The sequence below is a fragment of the Muscardinus avellanarius genome (genome assembly GCF_963383645.1).
Source record: "Muscardinus avellanarius genome assembly, chromosome: 3".
In the NCBI taxonomy this organism is placed as follows: Eukaryota; Metazoa; Chordata; class Mammalia; order Rodentia; family Gliridae; genus Muscardinus; species Muscardinus avellanarius.
The window spans coordinates 41525589-41538571 of record NC_137788.1 but is presented as its reverse complement, the minus strand read 5'-3'; the positions used below and the strand labels follow the sequence as shown (position 1 = coordinate 41538571).

At 47.0% G+C, this 12983-nt stretch overlaps 1 protein-coding gene across 1 annotated transcript in view; it reads left to right on the top strand.

Annotated features, from left to right (window-relative positions):
• The window catches only part of AGBL4 (AGBL carboxypeptidase 4), a gene marked incomplete at both ends in the record, with an annotated part of 1136473 nt that extends 1123892 nt beyond the window's left edge, over positions 1-12581 (top strand). The window contains 2 exon segments of the mRNA XM_080691412.1: positions 5261-5357; positions 12461-12581. Of these exon segments, the coding sequence (XP_080547538.1) occupies positions 5261-5357; positions 12461-12581 (218 nt within the window).
• Positions 12582-12983: the final 402 nt, after the last annotated feature.

The following is a 12983-nucleotide window of genomic DNA, read 5'->3' as shown; positions in this document are numbered from 1 at the left end:
CACCTAAAAAAAAAAAAAAAAAAAAAAAAAGAGAAGAGGCGGCATGCTGTTAGAGGACCCCGCGGTTCATGTGTAACCTCTGTCATTTCCGAGCCACCAGACTCTGGGTTACTTGTGTAAATGCCTCAGTTTTCAATGTTTCCACCTGTGAAACATGTGTGTGATCATGTTTTGGCCTTGCAAGACTGTGGTGAAGACTGGTGACAGATACGATGTTGCACAGAGTAAACCTTAGGAAATACTAGATGCTTTCTCTGGTGAAGGCACAGTGTCCAGCCTGCTTGGTAATGTAGTTACTTGGGACAGTGTTGGTTTACTCCTCTAGACCATAAAGTATATTCATCTGTTTCTTCATTATCTAACCCAGCATCCATCACTCTTCATAGCAGTATATATATAACAAACTTATGAATGGGTGTGTGAGTAAGTGAATGAATGAATCAATCAATCAGTGAACATAGACAATACATATCCAAACCCTTGTCACCTGTTGAAGAACTCCATGGTAGAGCCAGCTGGGGTTATTGACACCCACACTTTTTTTTTTTTTTTTTTCAAAACAGTTGTGGGTGGAAGTCAGCAGATCGATCCAAGTCTCTAACAATCTCAGCCAAACCTCAGCCTCAGTCTGGCTTTAATGCTTATGGCCCCTGATGCCACCGGCCCTGAGTGGCTGGCCATTCCCTGCCTTCTGTGAGAAACAGACCGGTGACCCACATTAGACTCTGAGGATGGTGAGGTTTTCAGTTTACAGACTATCTTGAGATATTTTGGACAGTGAATATTTGGGCGTTTTCACCCCATTTTTTTCTCTCTCCTGATACTGCAGTATATTTAAGAGTCCAGCCAAGAGAGTTATTGCTCCTCTTTACCTAGATCTTAAATCTTTGTTCAAGGACAGCCTGTTTTAATTGAAAATGCTCAATCAATCTCAGCCCACCTTTCCACCTATGTCCCATTCCTTGACTCAAATGAGGCCATCGTAGTAAATAATCCAGAGTGAGGCCTTAGAGTTTGAGGAATATATAAGAGGGATAGAGGGGGGAGAGCAAGAGGGCTTTTCCAGACAACCCCCACCTTTAAAAGGTTGTCTTTGAAACAGAGCTTGTCCACGTGATCAGTACCTTACAGTCAGACTGCTTACTGGAGCAGCCCAGCTCCTTTCCCCAGTAGAAGTCCAAGAGGATTGACAATCAGGTCTGACTCTCAGTATAAGTCGGAGAAGAAGGGACTCCTTCTTCTCCTCTTTGTTCAGTCGATCAGCCCCATGTTACTTATAAGTAGATATAACATACACTTCAGCCTAGCAGCCCTGCGAGGCAGGCATCATTATTCACATTTTACAGATGAGGAAACTGAGGCTCAGGGAGATGAAAAAGCTTATGCAAAGTTGCACAGTGTTCTACTCCTTTATTTCAGTGTTAGTTTTGTTACCCAAAACTTAATGGCTCAAGTCAACTATAGCTATTCTTTCACATTCTCTGTCATCAGAAATTTGAGACAGTCACCATGGTGTGGTGGAGCCTGGAGTCTGAGGCAGCTGTAGCCCGGCAATGGCTAGGGCTGGAACATCAGAGTGTGGAGGAGCTGGAAGCGGCCCCGCAGTCACTCTTCCTGCAATCTCAGGGTCTCAGGGTAGTCAGATGGTTTGCAGGGAGGCTTGGACTACAGCTTGAGTAACCCAGCAAGCAGGTTGCGGGTTCTCTTGGCTTTTCTGATCTTGCCTCAGAAATCCCACAGTGTCACTTCTCCCACTTCTGCCAAATTTTGATTAGGAGTGAGTTACAAGTCCATGCACATTTAAGAGGAAAGGAACTAGGACCACCCCTCTCTGCAGAAGGAGTGTCAAGGTCATATCATAGACTCGCAGGTGAGAAGGGAGATTTTTGCAGACATCTTTGGAAAATACAATCTGCCCTACACAGCATGTGGCCCAGCCAGGATTTGCATGAGACAAGTCTGCTTCCCAAACTTCTGCTGTGACTTTTCAGCTCAGTCCACGGGGATTCTGCTTTCCTCTGTACCCTGGAGCTCTTACTGTCAGCACACATGTCCGCAATTTGGTCTCCCTCAGCCAACTAGAGAGCGACTGGGCAAAAACAGCCAGCTTGTGTCTGCAGGCCTTGGCCATGAGACACCTCTGGGGTCTGAGGGTCAGAAAGGCCACACCTAGAGCCAGCTTGTGGACTTTTTAAAGACGGGGACAGGGAAGGTCAGTCCTATCCAGAGGAGGAAGCAGGTGGCAGCCCCAGAGCACAGCCAGCCTGCGGCGCAGCTTACTGTCAGAAACAACGTGACTGCTGATTTTTCTTCTCCCACCAGGTGCTGGCCTGGCATGACTCAGGCTGTGACAGAAAAGGTGCCTTCCAGTCAGGGAAGAGCCCAGGGCAATGGAAACCCAGGGCTCTGGAGTCAAGCATGCCTAGATGTGGGTCCTCACTCCACCATCACCAGTTTTGCAACCTCACAGCAGTTCCTTAACCTGCCACAGCTAAAGGAAGATAAAATTACCTTCCTCGCTGGGTTGTTTAGACTAAAATATTTATGTAGGCCAAGAGCCCAGTGCATAAAGCAGGTGCTTTTTCTTAAATGCTAATTTTCACATCTTGGGTCAGGTCCAGTCCCAGCTCAGGGACTTCTTCATGGAGGTGGCGAGAACTCACTTGACTAGTTCTCCAATGCTAATCCATCTCACTGTCCTGGAGGGAGAGGTGGCTCAGGGACCCAGCTCACCTGGGACAAGCTGTGAAGGCAGGCCTGCAGCCACTGCCCAGCCATCCTGCAGAGGGCATCATCTGCCTCCTTTCTTCCCATTCCACTTTTCTTCTCCACTGTGATCTATCAAGACCCTTCCCACCAAATGTTCCCCTCACATAGACCCTGGCATGCTGCAGATACCTATAAATGCCCATGGGGATGCATAAACAAATGGATGGAAAATCATTTCTGCCTGGTTGTACATTTTGTGTTTTCTCTGAAAGGCCCTTTTCAGTTGTTCTGCCTAAAGAGTTCAGCTGAGAACAGTCTTTCTCCAGAGATCCCCTGAGGCCAGTCTCAGGGGCCTTCTCCTCTATGTGTACAGGCCAACCCCCCACCCATACACCCCATGCTCCCGAGTCAGGTGTGAGGCTCATCACTCAGGAGACTGAGGTTTCCTGGTGTGTATTAAGGAAGAGAGACAGAGATGTGAAACTGAAACCGTGTGGGTTCTAGAGGTGCTCGTGGAAACATGGTTTGAGGACCTTCCATGTTTATTGGGTGCCCAGCCTTTGGGGAAATAACCTAGCTCTCTGAACATTGGGAATAAAAACAGACCTACCTTAGTGGGATATTATGTAGATTGAGTCAACACACATAAAGCACTTAAAAGATTGCCCAGTGCATAATACACAATATGTAAGTACTAGCTACTGTTTACTGCTTTAATCAATGTGTATTTCACACTTGTTGCCAGGTGAGTATGTGGATATTTGGGTAACTGAATAAGACAGATATGGCATCTGCCCCCATAGGGCTTGCAGGCTAGCTGGGGCTTCTGAAAAGGAGACACTGTTAAAATACAGAACAATCAGTGGTCTGTATGGTGAAGAACTAGAAGAAGAGGCTGGGGGCATCTAGAAAGGACCCCTGTCCTGGCAAGTTAGCCAGGGAAATGACAATTGAACTGAGGCCTGCTGGCTGACAGATTGGCCCTGTGGGACGCATCTAGACAGAGCACGGTCTGAGAAGATGCATGGTTCAGGAAAAGGCCTGGGCCAGAATTTCAGCATTGCCACATCTTTGGGGGCAGGGCATGGGGAGCGGGTGAGCTCAGAGCATGACTGAGGACCCAGCTATGAGCAGCCTGGAAAGTCACATCACAAATGGGCCTTAAAGCTGACTGGGAGCTGCTGACGGGTTTTACTCACTGAATGGCACAACTGGATCCCATTTTAGAACCTCCTGGTTAGACTGTGTAAGATGTCCTGGAGGGGTGATCCTGTGGCAGGAGGCCCATCAGGACAGAACCATAGTGATTCAGGGGAAAGATGCCACTGGCCGGTTCTGGAGGTGAGAAAGTGGACAGATTCAAGAGATAGAGGTCCCCTGGGGAAAGGATAAGGAAGTCTGAGAAGTTCAGAGTCAAATGGTGAAGGAGAAGGAACCGTTAAGGTTCACCTAATAAACACCTAATTCCCACACTGTAAGATAGCTGATGAGGGCTTTGAAAGAAGTCAGTTGGGAAGCATGGAAGTGTGGGAAAGGCACCACTTACAGGCTTGGGAGGAGAGGAGAGGGCATCCTGGAAGGCTCTACTAAAGAGGTATCTCCTAGCTCGACAGTTGAAGGGTATACGTTAGCCAAAGGAAAGAGGGGAGGCACGTCAGGCAGAGTAAACAGCATGTAAGAGAGCCGGGGACGTGAGGTATGCACAGAGCACATATTCTGTGCTGTTGAGGAAATGATTACTGTATTTATTCATACTAGTGTGTCAATGATTAATGTGGAATTGGCCCTCATAAGTAGGTCATAAGAGCCAGGCATGGTGGTGCATGCTTGTAATCCCAGCATTTGGGAGGCTGAGACAGGAGGATCACGGTTTGCGGACAGCCTCAGCTACTCAGTGAGGCTCTCTGCAACTCAGTGAGACCCTGTTTCAAAATAAAGAATAAAAAATAGGGCTGGGAGTGTAGCTTGGAGGCAGATTCCCCTGGGTTCCATCCCCAGTACTGAAAAAAAAAAAGTAGGTCATAAGCCCCTATTATAAGGATTCATCATTGATAGAATATCAAGGTGAAATGGGGATACTATTTAGAGTCAGGGTTTTACCATTGTACCCCAGGTTACCAAAGTAGGTGACCAATCGCTAAGGGTTAGGCAAGTCCTCATCTATATACAGTGAAGTGTCTCTTGCCCTTGGGTCTTTTGATCTGGCTTTATCCTGAGATACCTGAGACCCACATTCTACCTCAAAGCTGTGGGCACAGACTTGGGGTAATACTACTTAGACCCCTATGCTAGTTCCTTCCCTTCCCAATTCGGAGATCTGTGGTAAATTACTTAATTTCTGTGCCCTTCCATTTTTCTAATCTGTAAAATAAGGATAATCAGAACAATTACCACTCAAGGGCTTGTAAAGATTACAAAAGACAGAACATACCCAAAACTTAGAACGGAGTGTTATCACCACTCTTATTACTCTTGCTGCCTTTATTACTATCCCTCTTTCAGTCTTTCTCCGTCTCTTTCCATAGCCACTCCTTAACACACGTGCTTGCAGATATGAAGCTGGGGCGGAACGTGGCGAGAACATTTCTGGATTATTACCGGCTGAACTCCCTGGTGGAGAAGGTGGCGGTCCCCATGCCAAGGCTGCGGTAAGTGGTGGGCCGCAGTGTCCGCCTCCAGATCTAATCATCCTTTGTGTTCAGGGCAGCCTTCCTCAGCATCAGGCTGGCCCTCAGTTTCCCTTCTGTGCCACAGAGACTGCATGAGTCAGAAGAGCCTCTTTCCTGGGCACAAAGTATCATTAAGTATCATCTCCTGTTGGTTTTGGGTTGTAGTCTCAGATTCCTAACTAGCTCTTGATGGCTCAGGGTGAGTCCCTTCACCTGTTTAGTTGAGTGTGATGATGCCTCAGGCCCATGACCCATGATGCTGTGAGCCATCCTTCCTGAGCACCAGGTCCTTGTAGAGTCTACAAGAGAACAGACTCTGAGGATGCCCTACCTCAGATAGCAAGGGAGTGGTCTCATTTCTGGTTCTAGCGTGGGGTATTTCTGGGGAGCTGAAACCAGTCCTTGTTCTGAGTTAGTCTGGGTGTTTTCATATGCTGCTCATCCTCCAGGTTTTTCATATGAACGCCAATGCTTCAGTCCTTGTTTTTCGAGCAGATACAATGGTTCACACATTTCAGATGACTGTGAAGTGTATATTGAGCACCCAGTGCAGGGCAAGGTGTGTGTGTGTTTCCTGTCAGTACAAGATAGACCTGTTTGTTTAAGACTTGAAAGTTTAGGGCTAAAAAGTATACATCCCTGAAAAGTTCTGCTTTGGTCCTCTGATGGGGCCAACTTGTAGGTCTGGTGAGGAAAGAAGGCTGGGAGGTGAGCCTCCATCTCGTCTGAGGGCCAGGCAAGAGCCCGGAGAGCTGGGCGTCCCTGGGCCCACTGGTGGGGAGCCCAGTGAGCATGTGGGCAGCGACATCCAATGGCCTCTGGAATGGGTTAACTCGACTCCGCCTCTTGACCTCATCTCCTACTCCCCTAGTGGCTCAGCCTTTTGGAAGGACATGACAATGTACAACTCCCTCCTTCTGCCAGACCATTCTTTCCAATGACAAGTTCCATGACTTTGACCATGGGCTTTGGTGCCTGAGGACTTTTGCACTCATGTACATGCCTTCCTCCCTACCCTATTATTAATAAAAACAATATAAATCATTGTTATTTATTGTATGAAGTACTTTTTGTATAGCATCTTATTTTTTCTTTGTAGACATTGTACTTCTCATCTTACAAATGAGGAAAAGAAAGTACAGACTGGTCAAAAGGATTGCCCGAGAGCTTCTTAGTTTTGGTTTTCATTGTGGGTTCAAAATTTATCTTCGAGCCAGATGTGGTACCACACTCCCGTAATTCCAGTACTTGGGATGCCAAAGCAGGAGGATCCCGGCTTTGGGGCCAGCCTCAGGACTGTAGGGAGCCCTTTAGCAGCTTAGTGAAACTGTTTCAAAATAATACTGAAATAGGACTGAAGGTGTGGCTCAGAGGCAGAATGGGTTAAATTCCCAGTAAAACACACACACACACACACACACACACACACACACACACACGCATGCGCGCACACACACACACACACACACACACACACACACACACACACACCCTAAGGCCCCAAGGAACCATGGGGTCTCCGGCAAGTTTCCTGGCCTCTTCATGCTTTTCTCTGAGTACCTATTAAATGAGGATAATAGGAACATCCCCTAGAGAAGGTTTTGAAGATTAGATCCAAGCTAAGAGTAGTTACCAGCAGCCAGTAGATACTCAAAAAGTGTTTCCATCCTTTCTTGTTCCTGTGTTGTGGTTGGTCCCAGGTTTCTAGTGAGCTCATGAGGAGGAGGACCAGGCCATTGATTATCTGGTTGCTCTGCATGATTCCACATCTGGTGATGAGTCTTACATCTCTGAGCACTAGGTGCATGTAGAGCCTACCTGACAACGTACTTAGGCAGTCCCCTCCTGGACCACTCACACATCATTCGAGGCCTTTGTGCCCCCATGCTGGGGTGTTAGAAGTCCCACAGGTGCCCCAACAGTGCCTACTGAGCATATGTGAATGGATTCATGCATTTGCTTAGTCATTCATTCATTGGCCTTTGAAAAACAGATCTCTGCCAGGCTCTGGACAGGAGGGAGGCGCTGGAGGGGTGCAAGGCTCAACCCCTGCCAGTGAGGAATCCCTCAGAGGAAAGTGCTCAGCTTGCTCTGAGAAGTCATTCTTGATTGGTTCAAGTTCTTAAAAATTTAAAGCTCTATAAAACTCCAAAGAATTCTTAGAATCTCATTTACAAGTTAATTTGAGGATTATCCCTTTCAGGTCCTCTGTTGGCCTGAATAAAATTACCTTGATCCTTAACTACTTTTTTTTCTGGTGTGTTGCATTGTCACAGACCAGTGAAGTAGTGCTGACACTCAGGGGGACGTTAGCCATCATCTGTCCTTCATGACCCAGATGGGGACGCGAAGGCCCCAGGGGCCAGGAGGAGCTGGTTAGAGTCATGGTGTTGGAGCCAGAACTAGAACCCAGGGCCTCAGACCCACCCCTTGGTGCCTTCTGGGCATCAGTCAGAAAAAAGTCCTGACAGATACGGATGAGGGGCCCTTGAAGCATCCTTCCCAAAGGACACCAGGCAGTTCTCAGGGTTCTGGTTTCAATTTCTCAGGGAACCTCCTTGCCCTGAAGTCTGGAGTCCTATTTAGCAAAGAGCTAGAAAAGCCGAGGAGTGGTAGTGCATGCATGTCATCACAGTACTTGCTTACGTGAGAGGTTTGGACAAGAGGACCAGGACCGCAGGTTCATGGCCAGCCTGAGCAACTTAGTGAAAGAAGGAGTGAGCTAGAAAATCCTCTTCCACTAATCCACAGCATTTGGGACTCGGGGTAAATACAGCCACCTTTAAATTTAAAAAGAAGAAAATTAACTCTCTTTCTAGCTCCACACCCCTACTTCAACAAACTATGCATACCACTTTGCTTTAAATTGGTTAGTAACCCTTTAAGAACAAATTCTCAGAAATGTACGGCTCTGGGCTCTAATTTGGGATTTGAATAGTTCTCTCTCCTTTTTTGTATTATTTTCCACCCAAGCATCAAATAGCTTAAGTGAAAGAGCAGTTCTGGCTTTAAAGGAAAATTGCATGTTTTGACTCAGAATTAATCTTTGTTTTCTCCCATCTCTGTGGATAATTACAATCTGTCACTTTCCACCCACATGCTGGCAGGAGCCGGTCGGCATCCTTGGGTGCTTGGCTGCCCTTCGGAAAGGGCCCTGGGAGGGGCAGCAGCACGGGCACAAGAGCTCAGGCTCGGGGACAGGGTTGGTTACCAAAGCTGAGACCTCGCATTTATTTTTACCACAGCAACATAGTCATGGAGCACAAACCCCAAATGCCCCATCAGAGGGGAGAAAATTAGACAGGAAAAAAGAGCATGGAGGGCGGGCGATGTGTTCTCAGGCCAGTGCCAGGCTGGGAGGGCTGCTGGCTCCATGGAGAGGGACCCCATGTATATGTTTGTGTATGTGTGTGGGGGGCTCATCAGGTACTCCGCTCACTGGAGCCCACCGTGAGCCAGGTCCATGCTCAGCTCAGGGACATCGTACATCAGATGTAACCCCCTGACCATCAGGAGCTCAGGTTGACGTAGGGTAAAGGCACGTATCCCTGCAAATATAGCAGTACTGAGCAGTGCACAATAAGCATTCAGCTACGCATCGGGTTATGTCCCTTCTCAAAAATTTCTCCCTGTTATCTTTGGGAGAATGTTCCAGCTGCTAGTCTTGCTACTTAAGACCCTGACCCAGCTGTTAAGCTGCATCTACTGCCTCCCACCCTGCCCCCGCCCCCATGACCACCTGCTTTCCACCGCTCTTCACCCTGCCCTTCAGCACGTTAGCTCTCTTCATGTGTCCCTGTCTTTGTTCATATTTTTCCCTCTTTCTGGAATGTTCTCCCTTCCATCTTGTATATGGGGAAGTCCTACTTCCCTTTCAGAACTCCATCCAGAAGTCACACCCTCTGCTGCCCTGTCTCTTCACCTGACACAGTGTTGCTTCCTCTGTGTTACGCACTTACCTCTAGCATGGGGTGTCCTGTGCTGTGGTGCCGTGACATCTTTGCGTGTCTGGCTTCTCCACTTGACAGGCCTGACCTTGAGAAGCAGTCTCCCTCACTTCTTTCTCCTTAGTGTACGGTAAAGGGCCGACATAGATTAAGTCCTAAATAGGCCCTGAGTGTAACCGAACATAAAATATTAGAATTGAAGAAACCCCCTGAGATCATCTTCTTCAATCCCTGTATAGTACAGAAAAGACACTACTCTCCCACACAACCTGGCAAGTATCGGGCAGGTGACAGGCACACCCCAAGAAGCTTCAGGGAGGAAGTAGGTTTACACTTGGTTTTAAAGGACTTAGAGAATTCAGCTAGAGGGACTAGGGTGTGGGAAGGCAAGAAGCAGGACTTGATAACAGGATTCTAGAACACTGACAAGATCAGTATGTCTAAAGCAAAAGAGATGAAAAGATAAGGCTCAAAGCCATCTTCATTCATCACATACTCCTCGAGAATCTACCCCCACCAGGCTTGCACTTGGCACAGAAACTACGAAAAAAGGCAAAGGCATAAACTTACAGTCTCAAGGGACAAACAGACAGGCAGAGTACCACCTAAGAAACAGCAGGCTGAAGGCTGAAGAGATGTACAGGGTGCCGCAGGAGCCTGGAGAAGAGGGGCTTATTTTCCGAGAAGTTGATTCCCAAATGAGGTGAATCCAGAGAGGTAGGGAAGGAAATTGTCTCTGCGGAGGGCAGAGGGAGTTTGCCTTCCTGTGTCTCCTGCCCCATTTCTTTCTCTATGTCCCCATCTTTTGTTACAGAGGCACCTTACCTTCCTGGCTTCTCCCAGATCTTCCCCCTTTCACACTAACCACCTTGTCCCCGTGCTGCCATCAAACCTTGTCTCTCTAGGGCCGGCAGGCCTTCTTTAGCCTTCATAAAAAGGGATTTGGAATTTGAATGCATACCCATCCTAGCTGGGCGTGGTGCTGCACCTCTGTAATCCCAGTACTCGGGAGTCTCAGGCAGTTGGATTGAAGGTTTGAGATGTTCCTGGGTTCAATCCCCAGGAACACGAACACACACACACACACACACACACACACACACACACACACACCTAATATGGTACATTGTAATGAATAGCACCTTGTAATTTAAAAAAATAAAAAAACCCAACTTTTCTAAAGCTGGGCATGGTGGCACACACTTGTAATCCCAGAATTCGGGAGGCTGAGACCTAAGGATCGCGGCTCGTGGGTAGCCTCAGCTACTTAGTGAGGCCCTCTGCAACTTAGTGAGACCCGATTTAAAAATAAAGAATAAAAAATAGGGCAGGGGGTGTAGCTCGGAGGTCCCTGGGTTCTATCCCCAGACCCACACAAAAAATAAATAAAACTTTTCCAAACTCTATTTCACTAGAACCTATAAATCAGGAAGGTCGTGGATTCTCCTATTTTAGAAACAAAGACATGGAGGCTCAGAGAAGGGAAGGGACTGCTTCAAGGTCATATTATCCCAGGGCTGGGACTGGGGCTCAGTGGCGGACCACTTGCCTCGCATGTGCAAAGCCCTGGGCTTGATCTCCAGCTCTGCAAAACACAAAGCAAAAAGATCTTATCGTCTATAAGCAACATTTGAAAGCCTGTGCTCTGCAACCCCAAGATTTTGCAAATATTGATGTCTGGATATATTGCAGTTACACTAAACAGCCATGCCACATTAGCAAGGTCTTGAAGAGCACAGCTCTTCAGGCAGTGAGACTTCTGGTGGGGGGATGTGCTAGGGCAGGGTGTTGTCCTCTGTGCTGCCACATGTCTGTACCTTATTTGTAAAGGAAACAGGCATTCTTAGGTCAGCCGTGATGGACCACAAGTAGCCATTCCTAATTTAACTTTAGCCCAAGCAATTACCCTATTTATGGAATTTACTTTTTTTCCTGCTACACATTGTAGTTGTTATTTGCGTATTTTGTACAGTCATCTCCTCTATTAAACCCTAAGCAACTCGAGGACAGCATTGATGTCCATGTCATCTTTGTCTCCTCTAGAGTGTCAGGCCAGATTTAGCGCCGTGTTTTGTAAATTACTGTAGGGGAAGGAAGACCCCAGGGTGTCTACTCAGATGGTCTCATTTAACCTCACAACACCACTGCAAGATTGGAATGGTTTATTTTCATTTCACAAGTGGAGCTCAGAGACGAACTGCAAAGTGTTTGTTTGTAACCAACTTGGGAATTCAGATCGCTACTTTTGGCTTCAAAAGCACATCCTTACCATGGGAAATAAATCTTAGTCCAATGATTAAATGTCTGTCCTTTCAGTATACCATCAGTCAATAAACACACACAAGACATGTGTCAGATAAAATGCACAGATGAACAAAACTTGGTCCCCGCTCACTAGGGTCTCATAGCTTAACACGTGGGCAAAACAGACAAGTGGAAACTACTGAGCAGGGTCCTTAAGGGCATTGTGTTGAGTGCTGGATGCTGATACCAGGACACAGAGATGAAGCAAACACATCTCTGCTCAAGATCTCCCAGTTTATTGGGAAAACAGACATGAAATACTATAATTAGGCCATGCTCTGGAATGTAAAGTGGACTCTGAAGTTTTGATGTTTATGTACAGAATGAGGCTCTCTTGAGCCATAATTCTTTTTTTTTTTTCCTGTTTAAAAACAAGGGTCTGGAGTTGGGGCTGTAAAGCCCTTGGAACCCCAAGGAAAACAGCTTAATCCCATCCACCTCCTTCCAAAATCCCAAGCTATAGCTTTTTCATGTGTCCATTCCCATTCCATCCTGGAATGAGTTGAATGAGTCAGAATCAGGGTGGAAAAGGGAAAGAACGAGAGCTGGAGAATAGTTAAGATCTTTTGAGAACTAGAATAACACAGTGTATCCATCCATCCATCCATCCATCCATCCATCCATCCATCCATCAGGCATGAATTGAGCTATGGTGCCTGCTTTGAACCAAGCCTCAAGCTGGGTTCTGGGGACACAGAGAAGACAACAAGGCCACTACTCCTGGGTGGTCACAGGCCAGCGGGAGGGATAGATACTCAACACATAGGAAGGATCTCATTATGGTGTGTATATGTGCTGTCCTCTCTCTTTCTGTTATCTCCCCCCTTGCAGGAAAGAAACATCCCCTCCCTACAAGCACTCACTCCTGCGGGGCTCGGCCAGCAACTACCCCAGCGGCAAAGGGGACAAGAACAGCTCAGTGAATCACAAAGACTCTTCAACTCCCTTTTAAAGAACATAGTGTTCAGGGAAGTTTTGTGGGGAAGGAGTGTGAATTTCCAGCTGAGACATGAAACTAATTGCCCTCTGCTTAGTGCATAGACTAGTGAAAGAGAAGGGGAAAGAAAGAAGGAAATTTCATCATTGATTTTTCTTTGATAAAAAGGAAAATCAATTGTGAACCTTTAGGTCAAGGCTGAGCAGAATGGGAGGCTGGAACCAGGCAAGCACAAACTCTATTTTTCTATAACCTAGAGATCCTCACAGGATGAGGAAAATGTACATGTACCTCTTAAGAGGTTGACACATCTCAGGTCAGTCCTTTAGAAGCCCCTTCCCCTTTTAAAGTTATAAAGTTGCTACAGATGTGTCCCTTTTCAAATAGGACAGAGTCCTTTAAAGGTTTACAAATGCA